Genomic DNA, 17,086 nt, shown 5'->3' on the forward strand with positions numbered 1-17,086 from the left:
TGATTAGAGTTCCTGTTGCATAAGTATATGTAAAGCTTTAACTGGTCATAGGGACTTTCTGGTTGGCAAGAAAAAAGGAAAACATGATACTTATTTATGCCCGTGCCTGAAAATCTTTTTCTTCCTTGAAGTAAAGTTAAAACAGCTTTTTTTGTTTTCATTTGTTCTTAAAGGTATTTTAAATAGGATTCTATCAGAACTTAAATGGAACTTTATTCTGACATGTGTGTGCCTGAATCCAAATGCCTAGAATGAACTTTGCCCTGTAAAGTACAGCTCCTTTTGAATTTCTTTGGTACCATGATAAACACACATCTTGAAGTGGAAAAGTGCCTGTAATTTAAAATTAACATTTTCCGCTGAAAATAGCATGAGATTTAGCACTTTCTGGAAGTAAAATCAAGTGATGTCCTTTTCTTAGCATTATTTTACTCTTCTTGCTTTATATTGTGACTGTATCTAATATTGTGGTTTGGTTTTTTGTTTGTTTTTTTCTCGTAGTAGGCTGCGCTGGAACAAAAATGCAATGAAAGAAACACTGGATGAATGAATGAAAAGCCCTGCTTTGCAATCCCTCAACATGGCGGGACTGCAGCTTGTAACCCCTGCTTCCTCCCCAATGGGTCCATTTTTTGGACTACCATGGCAACAAGAAGCAATTCATGATAACATTTACACGCCAAGAAAATATCAGGTACTGGTGATAATATAGTAATATCAGGAAAAAAGTACAACTAAATCCATTAGCTTAATAGAAAAGGAACCAGAGCAGCTGGAGGATGTGCAGTCAGGAATGTGTCTCTCACAGCTCCAGAAGTTGGAATTTAATTGTGTCTCCTTTTCTTTAGCTTGGCTGTGTTCTACATCTGTAATATCCCCCATTCCCTTGTCTCAGGTTGGTATAACAAGCAGATTGGCATATTCTCTTGCTGCTCCCTGCACAATGCTGTTAGGGACAAATACAGTAAACTTTACACTGTGTCTCTTGACTGTATGCGTACAGTCGTGTCTCCTTCCCTCTCTGACCTTCTGTCTTCTACACGGTAAATCCTGATTTTTTTTTTTTTTTTTTTTTTTTTTTTTTTTTTTTTTTTTTTTTTTTTTTTTTTTTTTTTTTTTTTTTTTTTTTTTTTTTTTTTTTTTTTTTTTTTTTTTTTTTTTTTTTTTTTTTTTTTTTTTTTTTTTTTTTTTTTCTTTCGTTCACATACTGGTCAAAGCAGCTCAGTAATTTCAAAAAAAAAACATCAGGGCACTCTGATTTTCGTTTAATTTCTGATTTGTAGAATTGCAATTGTACAGCAGAGGTGCCTGAAAGCTAGCATTTGGTTAGTATTACAGCTTGGATCACTTTGAGCTTATTTGGCTGAATTGATGTGTATAGTTAGATTTAAAAGCTCTAGTTTTTCTTCACACAATGTATCTAGCGATAGAATCATCAAGGTACAGTTAGAAAGCTACTTAAAATAGCATAGGATTTTAGGTTGAGAAGTTAGACTATATATAGTGTATATTAATATTTTTTGAAAGAGACTTATTCTGTGGCACTGGAAAGATCCTCAGAGTTACTACTGACTTGTCTGTAGTTTGTTTACCACTTTTGTTGTTTTTTGCCAGCTTTTTCACTGCATTGCTGCAAGTAAGGACATTATTATTTTTTAAACCTAGGTTGAACTGCTTGAAGCAGCTTTGGATCATAATACAATAGTCTGCTTAAACACTGGCTCAGGGAAGACTTTTATTGCAGTACTACTCACTAAAGAGCTGTCCTATCAGATCAGGGGAGATTTCAACAAAAATGGAAAAAGAACTGTGTTCTTGGTCAACTCAGGTAAGAGGAAGAGTATACTAAGCTCCCAGTATGGTGCCAGTATTTCCATGGAATATTCCTTAATGGAAGTTGTTTGAAAGCAAAGATGAGAGAAACTTCTGCAAAAAGTCTTCAACAGCAAGGATGCTAAACAGATTAAAGAATGTGATACCTTTCATCTTTTGCTTATAATCCATTTAATACAACCTGTTTATCTCTGACGTTTCTGTTTCTTGGTTTAAAATTAAGATACTGAATCTGAAGTGCAATTTCATTACCAATCTGTTTCCTTGCAGTGGTTTTTACATGGAGGCAGTTGCCTTGTACACCTGGTTTAATGTTAATCTAAGCTAAGATCATGTTATGAAGCACAGTGCTAGGTAATATGCCACACATCTTGAACATTAATGTATGAAAAGACCTTTGTGACTGAGATTTTTTTTTGGTGTGTTTTGTTTTTAAGCAAAGCAAGTTGCTCAACAAGTATCAGCTGTCAGAACACATTCAGATCTTAAAGTGGGAGAGTATTCAAGTTCAGAGATAACTGAATCATGGACAAAAGAGAAGTGGAGTCAGGAATTCTCCAAGCATCAGGTAATGTGTTAAGTATAAACTATAAATATAAGCAAAGTCTACAGTAAGTTAGTTTTGATCAGAAGTGATATTTTCTTCCAATTACATTTTTAATAACCAAAATTCAGCATATTTGTACTATTTGTATAAGAATTTTGAGGCAAAACATATATAGGGCTGCTCAGGTTGTTTTTAAAAAGCTGTCCTTTTAATCCTTTGTTTTCAGTCTCCCTGACTTGTGTTTCATCATGATGATGATTGCAAAAGAAATTTTGAGCATGCATAGCATATTTCGAATGCCATTAAAAGATATTTCATTATTAGGTAATAAAAAGATGATAAAATTGAATGTTCTATGAGGATGCAGCACATACTCTTTGTCGTGTGTTTTGTTTCTGCCTTTCAGGGTACGCTGGTCTGGGTATAGTTCTCTTTTGATATGGAAAATCTTTGTCTTTTTCCTTGGTGGTTCTTGGACTTTTTCTGTTAAAATCTTTTTTCCATGCTGACCTAAGTATCTTGAAGTAATGCAAATATTTGTACTTTGAGTTTTCCTCTCCAATGTTTAGTAGCAGACTATGAAATACACCTGAGGAGCTCTGACAAGTGTTACTATACTTAATGGAATTCAAAATTAGCATAAAATAGTGCATAATTTTATGAAGAAACTCAACTTTTTATCTGTGATAATGTACAAGAAATGAGTTTTGCTTTAAAAAGAATTGTGGTAACATCCTGGCTTTCTATTACAGCTGCAGGTGGTTGAATTTATGAAGAATTAACTTTCTTGGTAGAGACATGATGATGGGACACATAAGGGACATTAACTTGTGGATTTAAAGACATTTGTTCTGTTTAGTCTGGCTGGTGTTTGATACCATCTGTTTGTATTAATTTCTTTTTTCTAGGCATGTGACTGGAGACATACATAAAACCTTCAGACAGATTAGCCTCTCAAGTAGAGACTGTTTTATTCTCCTCTGTTCTTACCTGGTGTATGTAGATGAGTAGGAGTCCATATTTGCTAATAGTGTCTAGCAAGATGAGCAGAAGGCTTTCCTACTTCTCCTTGACTTAGAACAGTTTGCACATTTCTTATACCGACAGATTTTTTTTTTTTCCTTTCAATCTAGGTTTTGGTTATGACATGTCATGTTGCTTTGACTGTTTTGAAAAGTGAATATTTATCCCTGTCAAATATTAATCTTCTGGTGTTTGATGAGTGTCATCTTGCAATCCAGGATCACCCATACCGTGAAATTATGAAGGTGGGTTTCTGTTGCTTGAATGTTATAATAGTTGGTTGAGGAGGAGTCATCAGGTAGGAGGACTGGAGAAGTGGGAGCTCTTTTTTTATTAAAAAGGCAGCTTTTGATACCAAGGTAAAATAGTGGTGGAACCACATTCTAGCATGTTCTGGGACTGTGAAATTACTGTAATGAATTAACACTTCAGTGATATTATGAGATAGAAAAACATTGTATTTAGTATATTTTACAGTGGAGATCAAAGAAAAATCTGGCATTAACAGAAGAAAAGCTAGATTTATGGAATATGGCTAATTTTGTAAATTCTTTGATAAAATATTTGAGTTTGAGAATGGGAAGTACTTACCAGTTTTTATTGTTTTTAAAATACTGATTTCTAAAGATGTTTGTAGGGCGCTTGGCTCCATGTGGTATTTGTCTTACACAATACAAGAAACCCGTATAATAGATATCTTTCCAAATCTCTCTTCAAGTTTAACCAGAGCATGTGGCTTTCATTTTTTTTCAGATGATACTTTACTTTTTACATGGTGTGGAAGTATTATGGTATCTGTTGTAAATGTGGCAGGAATGTTCTGTGCAGTGCTAACTGTTTATTTGTTTATATTTTTACACGTATTTGTAAATATTTACCTGTAAAGATGAGTGCTGTTAAATGTTAGTCAGTTTGATTTCACTTCCAGTTGGCAGAAGAGAAAATACTCAGCCAACACTGGGTTCCTTTTCCAGTACTTACTATTGAAATACTAGTTTCCAACTAAGTATCTAAGTTTGCAGTCTGCTAGCTTGATGGTAGATTTGTAATAACTAAAAAGTATTTAATTCTGTTTTCCTTCACAGATCTGTGAGGATTATCCATCATGTCCTCGAATCTTGGGATTAACAGCTTCCATTTTAAATGGAAAATGTGATCCTGCTGAGTTAGAGGAGAAGATCCAGAAACTGGAGAAAATTTTAAAGAGCAATGCTGAAACTGCAACTGATTTGGTGGTCTTAGACAGGTATGTTGCGCAATTACGGCTGTTAAATGGATGCTAGTGTTTTCATTTTGGATAAAGGAATTATCCAGTAGAAATATTTCCTCTTTTAAATTTTAGGAAAGTTTGTGTGAATGTGGTGCCATTACTTCTATTTGGGATGGGGAGGGAATATTAAATTGCTTTTTGAGCAACCAGTGTTCAAGTACATCTTTCCTTTTAAAGTTAAGTCAAAAGCTGTTTGGCCTTGATATTCAGAGATTTTCTGTAGTTGTAAAAACAAACAAACAAAAACACAACAAAAAAGACGCAACAAAACAACTAGGAAAAAACCCACCCAACCAAAAAAACCCAAAACCCCACCAACCTAAAAAGTTCACATTACACAACACATTTCTGAACTTGTAAAATGCACTGTCTTACGTTTGGAGAGTAACTGGCCTTCAATGTAGGCCTTGATGTTGCTGTTTAGTCCAGAAAAATGTTGTTGCAACATCCACAGCACAAGATGTTCTTAATGCTAGAAAAGTTGCATGATTTTTTGTTGTTGTTGTTTGTTTTCAAATGAATAGCTTGGGTTTAGAGGCTTATGAAAGACAGAGAGACATGTGAGGAAGCAGTAAAAACAATATTGAAGTAGCAGAGCAAGCGAGTGTTTTCCTCTATATTCTTACTAATGTAGAATCCTGTGAATGATGTTTTGTTGTAGAGGAGAATTAATGTGAAATGATTCATATGTAGCATGTTTCTTACACCAGCTTTACTGAGTTATAGGAACTGAATTTCAGACAAAGTTGGTTATTTCATGTTCCAGCACAGGTATTTTGTGGGTGTATTTTTTTTAAATGCATTTTCTGACCTTGTGTGAACCAGTTGCTTTTACAAATTTCTCTCTTAGCTCTACCATTCAAGAAGAGTAATTGCTTGTCTATGTGTGTGTGTATAGACCTAAACTGACTTTCTGTGGATTGTATTTGTTTGGACTATCAGAAGAGTACACTTTGGAAAACCAAAAGTGAAGGTGGTGGTCAAGTAAATTCAATTTGCTTTGCCTTAAATTTTCCAATATTTGAAATGAAGGTAGTGATATTAAGCTCCTTTTTAGAGTTTGCATTAGAAAGGGCAGTATTGTACAACAAAGTATTTGGAGTAATGGTGGGGTTTTTTTACTTTAAAGCATTTAATTGTGTAACTATTCGTCATTATTAATTCGTGGTGGGGAAAGAAGTTTACTTGAATACACTTCATGTTGCTGTTGTTATTTGCTCTATAATCTTAACAGACTTTCAGAAACTGTGTTTATCTTGATCTTTGCCCCCAATTAAGATATACTTCTCAGCCATGCGAGATTGTTGTAGACTGTGGACCGTATACTGACAAAAGTGGGTTGTATGGAGGATTATTAAGGGAATTGGATGAAGCGCTTGCTTTTCTAAATGACTGCAACATATCTGTACATTCAAAAGAAAGAGATTCTACCTTAATTTCTAAGCAGGTAAGAACATTAAGCTGTGTGGAAAAACCTGGGGAATAGAAATCTTTCTACTGTTTTTCTTTGCCACGTGTGTTATGTTACTAAAACTTTCTAAGCTACCTGTCCTAGGCTATTGAACCAAAAAGACTTCCGAGTTTTGCAACAATGCAGGTCTTTTCATAAATGACCTTGATTTGGGGCTTCATTGTCAACTACTGATTAAGAACTTAATCTAGTTTGAGGTTGAAATTTGCTTAATTCAGTAAGATAATTCTGCACCCTAATGTTATGGGTCCTTATTTCTGAAGTCAAGAATTCAATGTCTTCACAATCTCCCATGACCTTTGAGTAATTTGGTACAGAAGAGGAAATAATAGCTCAGGAATTATTTGAAAAACCTGTACCCAGGTGTATTAAAAGATCGTAAAGTAACAATTCAGGCTAAAATTTCAGCCATAGATCTAGATTTTCTACAGTTTTGTTTAGAACAATATTGAATTAGTGCCACACCTTGCTGGAATGGAATTTCAACCTCAGGCTTGCCCCTAACTTTCTATGTGTTTGCCCCTGTGTTGTCATGCAAGATGTCAGAGTAGAGTCCAGAAGGCATGGTGTATTGAGGGGCAACGTGTCACACATGGGGTCCAGGCAGCTTCTTTTCCATCTTGAGCTTTGTGGTTTGGAATTGTCTCCTGAGGTGCAGTTATGTAGGTTTGTAAGTCTTTGTTTTACAAGATGTCAGTAGTAAGTCACATTTCTATAATAGTCCATGAGGAAGTTGGAGCCCAGTGTATTCCAGTTTCCTTTAGCATTCTTAGAAATCCAGCACGCTGACTCTGTTCCAGAAGAAGATTATTTGGGCTAGAGGAAAGGGTGTTTACATAAGGCAGCCTATCACAGATGCATGGGGAAAATGAAGTCCTGGTTACTTTTGTGCTAAACTTAAAATGTAATAGGCTAAAATCTATAAGGAATGCTGGGAGCAATCCCCAGGATTTGCATATTCTGGAAGAGTGGATTAACTGCTATGCTTCTAATTCCTGTAACCCTCCATGCTTCTTTTCTGATCCAGTAGGTCTCCAAGAAGATGGAGGCACCCCTAATAAGGAAAATAAATCAGTTTTCAGCCTGAAGTGCCTTTTGTCTTTGCACTGGAGAACCTCAAGCCTTTGTGTACAGTTACAATTAGTTTAGACAACATCTAACAAACTTCAAGGAAGATAATGTAAAGAGGACAATAACCTGTTCTTTACTTCCTCGCAGAAAGGAATGAGGAAGAGAAATTAGAGCAACTTAACAGTCAGGAAAATACAGTTTTCTAGTTCTGTTGTAGTTCTTCTGTTATGATAGTACATCCAAATCCGGACTCCTTTTAATAGTATTATCAGTGTACCCCATTTCTGGATTCCTAGTTTATTTCACCACATGACTCTTCAGGAGGAAATACCTTGACATCAGATAAGAGGTTGATAGTACTCAAGTGCCTCTGCTGTGCTTTGAGTAGGGTATAGTTCTCTCAGTTTTTCCTATTCCACCCACACATACAAACCTCTAATTTTTATCCCTGGAGAGGCTACGCTTGCTAAGATTACCCTAAGGCCACTGTACAACTTTATAGTTAGGTACTTTTGAAATCATGGCAAGTATCAGTAACATAGAGTAAAAATGCCCAGTAAACTGTTTACTTTATTCATTCTGTGTTAAATGTAAACAATAATTTCTGCTTTGTTTATCTAGCTGCCTTCAAGAAGTATTCTCCTTTTTAGCATAATTATCTGAAGGTAAATTTCACGTTACAATTCCACAAAATTGTAAAATAGTCTTTTAACTTGGTTTTTTTTTTTTTGAGATTCAGAAACGTACAAAGTTTAGTTGTAGTAATTTGGGGGGGGTATGGAACTTGCTCCATTAGAAACACCAAAGTTTCCACGGTCACCTAAATAACACAAGCAGACTTCTAAATACTTTTATAATTGTTATAATCCTTGCAAAGAATGTGCTATATGAGAAACAAGATCCCAACCTTAAATGAATAGTTCATGAATGTACTCTCTGAACTGATATTTGAATTCATGTGTTGTAGATATTGTCAGACTGTCGAGCTGTGTTGGTTGTTCTGGGACCCTGGTGTGCAGATAAGGTAGCTGGGATGATGGTGAGAGAGCTACAGAAGTATATCAAACACGAACAAGAGGAGCTGCACAGGAAATTTTTATTGTTTACAGACACTTTCCTAAGGAAAATACATGCACTCTGTGAAGAGCACTTCTCGCCTGCCTCACTTGACCTGAAATTTGTAACCCCAAAAGTAATAAAGCTGCTTGAAATCTTGCGCAAATATAAACCATATGAACGGCAGCAGTTTGAAAGTGTTGAATGGTATAACAATAGGAATCAGGATAATTACGTGTCTTGGAGTGATTCTGAAGATGATGATGAGGATGAAGAAATTGAGGAGAAAGAGAAGCCAGAGACTAATTTCCCATCTCCCTTTACTAATATTTTATGTGGAATTATTTTTGTGGAAAGAAGATACACAGCAGTTGTTCTAAATAGGTAAAGCTTTTTATTTAAAAAAAAATTCATTTATAAAAAGAAAAAAGGCAGACTCAGTTGCCAGCACATGGGTGTTAGTATCATTAATATGTAGGGGATTGTCTTGTGTTTTCAGAACTCTTTTTTTTTTTTTTTTAAAAGTTGGTTTAGGAAATCATACTGGATCTGCATAAAGTATTAACAAAAAAAATAATTCAAGCTCTGTATACATGAGTGTGTTCTTCGAAAGTTGTATTCAGTTTGTAAATTGATTCCTTTAGAAGGGAAAATGTGAAATACTGTACTTAACCTGTAAATAACCATATTCTGATTTGTCTTTATCGGTGTTTATATTTGCAATGGATGCTAAAAACTCCTCTAATGTACTGAGTGCAGTACTTCTTGAAATTTTAGCATTACCTACTAAATCATGTTATTATATGATTGAAGTTCACAGAAAATCAAACTTGTCCTTGGCCATATCTCTTAAGATTGACCTGTACTACTTATAACAGTTGGTGTTTATAAAATGCCTATTCAGTCAAACACTAAGCACTTTCTTGCAGTCTCCACCAAGGAAAATATGAACCCTGGAATATTTGCCAAGATACACTATGCAGTACTCTAGTTCCTTATCAGTTCTTATTCCTGAATGTGATCTGTGTTAGTTACACATAACACTTAATTGTTAAGTGTGATTTGCCACGAACCATGAATGACATCCAGTTTATTTAGCCATCTTGATTTTGGGGGTTTGGTAGGGTTTTTGATAGTGTTAAATGTCCTGTGCAATTTGTTTGTGGCATTCTGGATACATCTGAATCTGACCCTTCTGTTGTTACCTTTTTCCCCTGAGTCAGTAGTTTGAGTGTATAATATATCCTTTGATCTGTGGACTTGCCTATGTGGTTAATGTGAAGTTAATCTTTTTTCTTTGCCTTTTCTGTGTTTTTAAAATATGTTGACATAAATATGCAATGAGGCAAACTAAACCATTCAGTGAGATGAATATGTTTTGTAAATAACTCCTGTTGAAATAAAATTAACATATTGTGATAGATTTTTGCTGAGCTGAAGTAAGTATTTCATTATCCTACAGGGAGTGGATAGCATTGTGAATTTTTTCTTCTGTTAAGTTATGAATGTGCTTTAAATTATACTCTTTTTCCACTGTGCATTCTTGTAAACTGATTTGTGCACTGTACTGTATCCTAACTGTTATTGAACCTGACAGGATATGGTATCTAGATTAAACATGTAACCAAATTCTGCCATCTTTAAGCTTTAGGCACCTTTGGTACAGGTTATTGACAGCAAAAAATAAAACCGTATGTAACTTTTTATCCATTTCTGAAAGCTAGCTAGAAGACTCTCGTAATGCTCCTTTAATTCATGCAACAGACCTGGTCAGCAGACCTGAGCTGTTGTGGATTTAAGGCGGAGAACCTCACTGTAGGCTCACTTCAGTTGAGTAGGCTTAGTTCAAGGACCTCTGCCAATTGTTGGTCTGCTTATGCTGTGTGTACAGGTGGAAAGACCGTCTGCCTTCTGAATAAGGAATTCATGAGTGTTTGAATTAGCGTATCAGAACCACTCGAGCTTCTGGTAATCCAGTACAGAGCATTATACAGAACTATGTATTTATTATGGTAGTGTATAGAGACTAGAATCCCATTTTATGATGTCCACAATGACTAAGGAAGGGCAAAATTCAGACATATGTTGTACTTTCTGGGAGAAATGGAATTTTCTCTGACGGCTGCTTAGAGCTAATTAGAGCTCACCTCTTTCTTTAGAGATCTATACAACAGCCACTGCATATAGAGTAAATACTACAAATTAGAAAAAACAAACAAGCAAAACATACACACCCCTGCCCTCAAACTCACCTTTCTTTTGTTATTACACACAACTGATAAAGTGGCTAACTTACAGCTGAGTGCCTATAAGCTCCTTCTCAGAAAACATTTTTTTTTAAAGCCCAGTTCCCTTCCTTTTTCATTGTGATGCCTCTCAGCTCCCTTTGAGGGGTCTGAAAGCAGGAGTTTTTGTATCTGTTTGAAAAAACACCACCTGTTACCTACCACTAACAATACTTTTTTAACCACGAGTTTGAAGTCTTGAATATTTTTCAAGAACTTGCCAAAGATGTGCACAATGAAATGATCCGAAGTTTTTAACTTTTCATTTCTATGATAAATGAGATACATTAAGAATGTTTGAGATGTTCAGTAGATACTGAAACTGAAGCTATAAGGCATAACAGAAATGCCACATGAGGAAAAAATACTTAAAAAAAAAAAAAAAAGGAGGGTATTTGGCCAGTTATAAACACATACTTTCTTACACACATTTTAGTACAGGAGGATCCTTCTAGTCTGTCTTCTGTAGGGATAGCAAGCTGTTTGGCAGTTCTGCATTCTCTTGCCTATGCTCCCTGTCCATTCCAGTTTTGACAGATTGCGAAGGAAGGAAGTCCTCAAGGGTTTTTAAGGTTCCCATAGATCTTGTTTAAAACAGCGTCTAGGTAAAAGGGAGAGACTTCAGTTGTTTTCCAAGGGTAGAAAGGGCCATTTTCCATGTCGTTTGGCAGCAGCTCGCTGGGCAGGTGGTAAGCCTGCAGCTGGGGACTGGCACAGCACCCGTCTTATATGTAAAGCTCAACTGCTAAGGATGCAACTGGGAATTACTACTGGAGGTATACAGAGGCAGGCTGTCCTTTGGGTGTGAGGACACCTTGTAACAGATGTGATGAGTGAGCAAAGTCCTACAGGGATGGCTGTAGTGCAGCATTTAAGGGATGTAATTTTTTGCATATGTTCCCTTGATTTTTATTGGCTCTGCTGCTCAAAAACCTGTTATGGTTGAGATATCCCAGGTTCTGTTCATGCTGAAAACAGATCAACCAAGGATGCTGCAGCATAATTACTTTGATTGTACAATGTAATTATGCTTTTAAATCCATAAATGCCTAGTTCTAGATTCAGTGCATTACTTGTATGAGTAATCTGCCTTGTTTGTGAAATTGAAACACTGCAGTAGCCAGTCTTTTCTGCTTTTTTAGCCTAAAGAAGGATGTAGGGGAATAAACTGAGAGTATGGATGATCTTCACCTCCCTGCTCAGTGTTCCTTTTAAAGAATTGGATTAAATCCTCAATTGTTAATTTCAAAAGTAGTAAACATCTCACTGGGTAAGCTGGGCATTGCTCTTTAGAAAAACAGGACATAATTTTGTCAATAGTATTATATCTGAACAGAATATGTATTTTAACGTTAAGGAGAATAACAATCTATGTTTTAACCTAAAAATTAACACATAATACTGAGGAAACATACTGTGTTGATGGAGCAGTTACAGGTCTTTCTGCTACAATCAGTCATAATTTACAGAAAATGAGATGAATTAAAGCAGTTGTGAGTAGAATGCCTTAACAACAGGGAGCCCTAGAGTAATAGATTGGTTTAAAAAGACCTAGTTTTACCGTGGTAGGTCTGAAATGCGTGCGATGCTTGGATACTCACGCTGCGCGTGTATGCAGCCTGCTTTTATTATCCTTATGGTGGTTTTCACTAGAACTAGTATTTTTGAAAATTGAACTCAGTTTATGTGTTAGCATGGCTTAATTGTCATGCATCCATTTTTCTCTTAATGTAAGTCTTGCAAACAAAAGATTGTTTTCCATTTTCTGGGTTGTGAAACTTCTAAAAACGCATGTAATACTTTCAGGTTGATAAAAGAAGCAGGCAAGCAAGATCCAGAACTGGCTTACATCAGTAGCAATTTTATAACTGGACATGGCATTGGCAAGAACCAGCCTCGTAACAAACAGATGGAAGTGGAATTCAGAAAACAGGAAGAGGTAACTTCAAAAAAATAATTGAAATGACCAGTACCTTCAAAACCTTTTGGGGTTTGGTTGGTTGGTTTTGGAGTTTGTTTCTTGGGTTTTTTGGTTGTTTGTGTGTGTGTGTATGTGTGTCTTTAAAAACAAAACGAACCAAGAGGCAGAATCTGGGACACAGTCCTTTGAAGTTGAGGGAATACCCTTGGTTTAGCTAATATGCATACTTACTAGAGATACAGATGTTCTTCATCAAAAAAAAATGTTTGGAGACATGGCAATTTCACATTACGTAAAAAGAAATTAAAACAATGTAGCATCATGTTCGGGTCTAGTTAGTTCGTCAACCATCAATTTTTTCTGTGTTGGGTTAGTAGTAATACAATAATTCTGTAAAGAAAATCAAATGTCCTGACACTTTCAAAAGTTTAGCTTGTTTTAATATTTATCTTTCTTAAAAGTGAATATTGTAAACCATTAAATGATATAAAAATAAAAGCCCATGATTTTGACCTCACTTAAACCATGTAAAATATTTTGAAAGCAAATTCCTTTATCCCTCACCCATGACTGGGTTGTCTGTCTGTCTGTCCCTCTGTGTCATTCCCCTGCCCCTGCCTTTCCTTAGTCGTTTTTAGTAAATAGTATAAATACTAGAAGTACCCACTCGAGAATGTGCTCTATTCCTTGAAGATGTTTCAACCTCAGAAATTGTTGGGAAAGATGCTGTCCTGAAAGCAGCAATTTTTTTTTTATATGCTACACCTGAAAAATTGTAAATAAATAGGTGGGATCCTCTCCATTGCTAGTGTCTGTGTTAACTGCTTGGACTCATGTAATATACCATATTCCAGATTTGATTCCTAGAAATCTACCTGTTCTGATAAGTAGTCTTGCTGTGTTCCTGAAAAGTTTTTTTTTAATAGTTTTATATCTGCATATTTAGACAAGTTTTTGTCTGATCCACTGTCAATGTCTTTATTGGCTGTTGAGGAATCTGATGGTGGAAACAGATTTCAGCGTAATCTCTCCCATTTTTCTTCATTACTTTCGCAGGTTCTTAGAAAATTCCGAGCACACGAGACCAACCTACTGATTGCTACTAGTATTGTAGAAGAGGGTGTTGACATACCAAAATGCAACTTGGTGGTGCGTTTTGATTTGCCCACGGAATACCGTTCCTATGTACAGTCAAAAGGAAGAGCTAGAGCACCCATTTCCAATTACATCATGTTAGCTGATACAGACAAAATCAAAAGTTTTGAAGAAGATCTTAAGACCTACAAAGCAATTGAGAAGGTATGAGATCAAAGGAATGTGCCTGGGTTTGTTAAATGTATCATAATATTTTTTTAGAGGGAAAATCTCTTACCCTGTTCTGTTCTTGAAATGTTAAGATCCTCAGAAACAAATGCTCAAAATCTGTTGATACCACTGAAACCGAAACTGAACCCATTGTGGATGATGACGATGTATTTCCACCCTATGTGTTGAGGCCAGATGAAAACAGTCCAAGAGTTACTATTAACACTGCTATTGGACACATCAATAGGTAAGAGGCCTACTGACTTTTTACTTCTTGTCTTTAAAAAAAAAAAGGTTTTTAGTCTGTCTTGCACCGTGAAAGCATAGGCTGGGGTATCGTACACATTTCCTCTTAGGAATCCTGACAGGTTCTTCTATCCTAAAGGAAGTGGTCATAGCAGTTTGAAGGGATAATTTGCTTTTTGTCTTTTTATCCTACAGAGATTCTAGCTTTGACAATAAACGTAGTGATCCTGATTCCTATTTAATTAAAAGCTGCACTGAAAAAATTCTGTTTCAAAATGGGTAGTGGGGTTATTTTTTTTGCTTTTTACTCTTGACGAGCTAGCTTTAAAAATAAGTAACTGAAAGTGGCCTGTTAAAACTGTAATAAAATCTCCCTGTTCCAATATTCACATATGTAATAGTGATCTATTTAAAAACGAGGGCATAGTAAGAACATAGCACAAGTACCCAAGACAGGTTGGTGTGCCTCCGAGGGAGCTAGCCAAATACCATCTTTGTAAGGCCATGGCAATTAGAGGAGGTCCTCAGTGATGGGAAGAGGTAAATTTTATGACACTTCAAAAAAAGGCAGATAAGAAGATCCGAGGGAAGGTACAGACTGGTCAATTTTATGTTAGTGGTATGAAATATTATGAACCAAGTCTTTATGGAAGCAGTTTCCAGGCACATAAAGAAAAAGGGGGTTGGCAGCAGCCAACAGAGTTTTATTGAGGGCAGTTTTTGTTGACCAGTCTTTCTGTCTCCTGCGTGATGAAATGATTGAATCTGTGAACAGGGGAAAAGCGGTGAATGTCACTTGCTTAAGTAAAGCTTTTGATGCAATTGCTGTAGTACCTTAGTAACCAAATTCTTGAGATGCAGACCATTCTTTTGGACTGTGTGGTAAGTAAATCCTGGCAAAGCAGTCACATTCAAAGGGTGTAATGGTAGATGGTTCAAAGGCTAGCTGGCAGCTGGTTCTATGTGCCATTACTCAGGAACAGTTAGAAGGTTCAGTATGATTTGACATCAGCAGGTTTGCATTTAACACCAAGTTGGGAGACAGGGAAGCGAGTGTAGTGGAGGAAAGGCTACCATTCAGAAGAGAACCATGACAAACTGGAATAGGACAATGGTAAACTCAAGAGATTAAACAAAAACAAGTGCAAAATCTGCGACCTGAGATGGGATAGTCTTGTGTATCGTTACAACCTTGGAACACCTTGCTGGAGACCAGCTTCATAGTAGAGGACTTGAAGGTCTTCTGTGTAGTAGTTAGGTGAATATGAGTCAGCAGCGTACCCTTGCCATTCTCAATATGGCCTCAAATCGTCTTCTGTAGTATTTACACCAGTAAGGCAAGATTCCACTGAAATGTGTTTAGTTTTCACTTTGCAGGTTTTGATGATTTGTAAAATGTTTTGTCAACTTAGGTACTGCGCTAGATTACCAAGTGATCCATTTACACACCTAGCTCCCAAGTGTAAAACCCAAGAACTACCTGATCATACGTTTTACTCCACTCTCTACCTGCCAATCAACTCACCTCTTCGAGCTTCAATTGTTGTAGGTATTTGGGGAAGGAAAAGCATGGAAATAAGTGAATATGTTGGTATCAATGTGTCTGTGACATTTCTAGAATTAGTTCCATTGTTGTTAATGAAAATCACTTTGTCTTTTCCTGTATTGTGCTCTGTTAACTGTATATAGATCACTGTTTCTGTTATACTTCTGTATAACAGCAGTTAAGTGTTTATTCCAAAGGCATAAATATTTGGATATTCTTCCCCGTGCCTTGTTTTTTCACGGATTTATGTATCAGATGTAGGAGAATATCCTTTATTGGTTTTGATCAACAGTATGTCGAGTTCTTGTAATTTTGGCTTCTGTGGAAAAACAACATAAGCCTGAATATCTTCACAAAACTGTCATCAATGTTTGGGATTTTTTAAAGTTTTGCTTATCTAATATGTTTGTGTTAAATTAAACATGTGTAATGAGTAATGTGCTAATCAACCGACAATTTTAAAGATATTTAAATATTTGTAGGGTCCTCCAATGAGTTGTGCACGACTGGCTGAGAGAGTTGTAGCTCTTATTTGCTGTGAAAAACTGCACAGAATTGGTAAGAACGGGAAAAGCAACACCTCTTTGCTAAAGAATATTTTATTAAGAAATTGAATATGTTATGGATGTTATGCATATACCTGCATTTCTGCTATAGCCATCTACTATAGCTTCCTTTCTCTTGCCTTGTTTTGTGACATGATCATGTACTTACTAATGTAGCTTACACCTTGTAAAGTTAAATTTTCCTGGGGAATCTTGTTACTTAACATATTTTGTCTGAAACAGCAAATGCAGTGTTAATACAAGACACTCAGATTATGGCGTTGAATATACTTAATAAAGGGAAAAAGAGTCTTGTTCTCTACATGTCGATTACAAATCAGGGACTGTATCCTGCAGCTCAAAAATAACTTGTTTTTTGAAGTTTATTTTATATTGTAATTCATTAAGAGCCCTAAATTTATTGTATGCTCTGCTATATCACAAATTGTGCACCAAAATAGAACTTTGCAGGATTACTTCAGCTCTCTTGTCTCTGAGAATGAGTATAATGGAGCATATTCTGTACTGTGGAATGTTCTAAAGAGAAGTCCATGTTATAGGTGCTTTGATGAAATACAGAAGCATTTATATATTTTTTCGGCAAAAAGTAATTTGTAGGTCTGGTTTCTTTTTTTTCTCTATCTGAGTTAAACCTTCCGATCACTGAATTCATACCAGCAAGTGTATTCAAGAATAACACTGCGATGGCTCAACTCAGTGTTGAGTGCACATTCAACAGTTCTCATTCCTTGTTTAGAATAATACAGACATACAACCATTCCCGCTTTCTTGGCATAACTCTATATGAGTGATTTTTAAATGAAATTTCAGTCACTGGTTGTTTTTTATGGGCAAAAGGAGTTTACTTTTCTTTGATATTTTCATTATAGAATTCAATTATTTTATTAACATTTCAGATGCTTTTAGTATAAATAAAAATTTTTGTCAAAAAATTCAACTTTTATAA

General features: G+C 35.8%; 1 protein-coding gene across 2 annotated transcripts in view; it reads left to right on the plus strand.

Annotated features, from left to right (window-relative positions):
• DICER1 (dicer 1, ribonuclease type III) overlaps window positions 1-17,086 on the plus strand; it is a 46,398-nt gene that overhangs the window by 8,164 nt on the left and 21,148 nt on the right. The window contains exons 3-14 of one of the 2 annotated variants that reach the window (XM_010141095.1): window positions 505-694; window positions 1,666-1,828; window positions 2,271-2,401; window positions 3,514-3,648; window positions 4,489-4,649; window positions 5,952-6,120; window positions 8,183-8,655; window positions 12,363-12,495; window positions 13,534-13,776; window positions 13,875-14,029; window positions 15,441-15,573; window positions 16,057-16,132. In XM_010141095.1, coding sequence (XP_010139397.1) covers window positions 551-694; window positions 1,666-1,828; window positions 2,271-2,401; window positions 3,514-3,648; window positions 4,489-4,649; window positions 5,952-6,120; window positions 8,183-8,655; window positions 12,363-12,495; window positions 13,534-13,776; window positions 13,875-14,029; window positions 15,441-15,573; window positions 16,057-16,132 — 2,116 coding nt within the window. In that variant the 5' untranslated portion in view covers window positions 505-550. Of the gene's footprint in view, window positions 1-501; window positions 695-1,665; window positions 1,829-2,270; window positions 2,402-3,513; window positions 3,649-4,488; window positions 4,650-5,951; window positions 6,121-8,182; window positions 8,656-12,362; window positions 12,496-13,533; window positions 13,777-13,874; window positions 14,030-15,440; window positions 15,574-16,056; window positions 16,133-17,086 lie in introns of both variants that reach the window. The other variant, XM_010141096.1, reaches the window with a different exon arrangement.

Source organism: Buceros rhinoceros, unplaced genomic scaffold (genome assembly GCF_000710305.1).
Source record: "Buceros rhinoceros silvestris isolate BGI_N320 unplaced genomic scaffold, ASM71030v1 scaffold18327, whole genome shotgun sequence".
NCBI classification, from domain to species: domain Eukaryota; kingdom Metazoa; phylum Chordata; class Aves; order Bucerotiformes; family Bucerotidae; genus Buceros; species Buceros rhinoceros.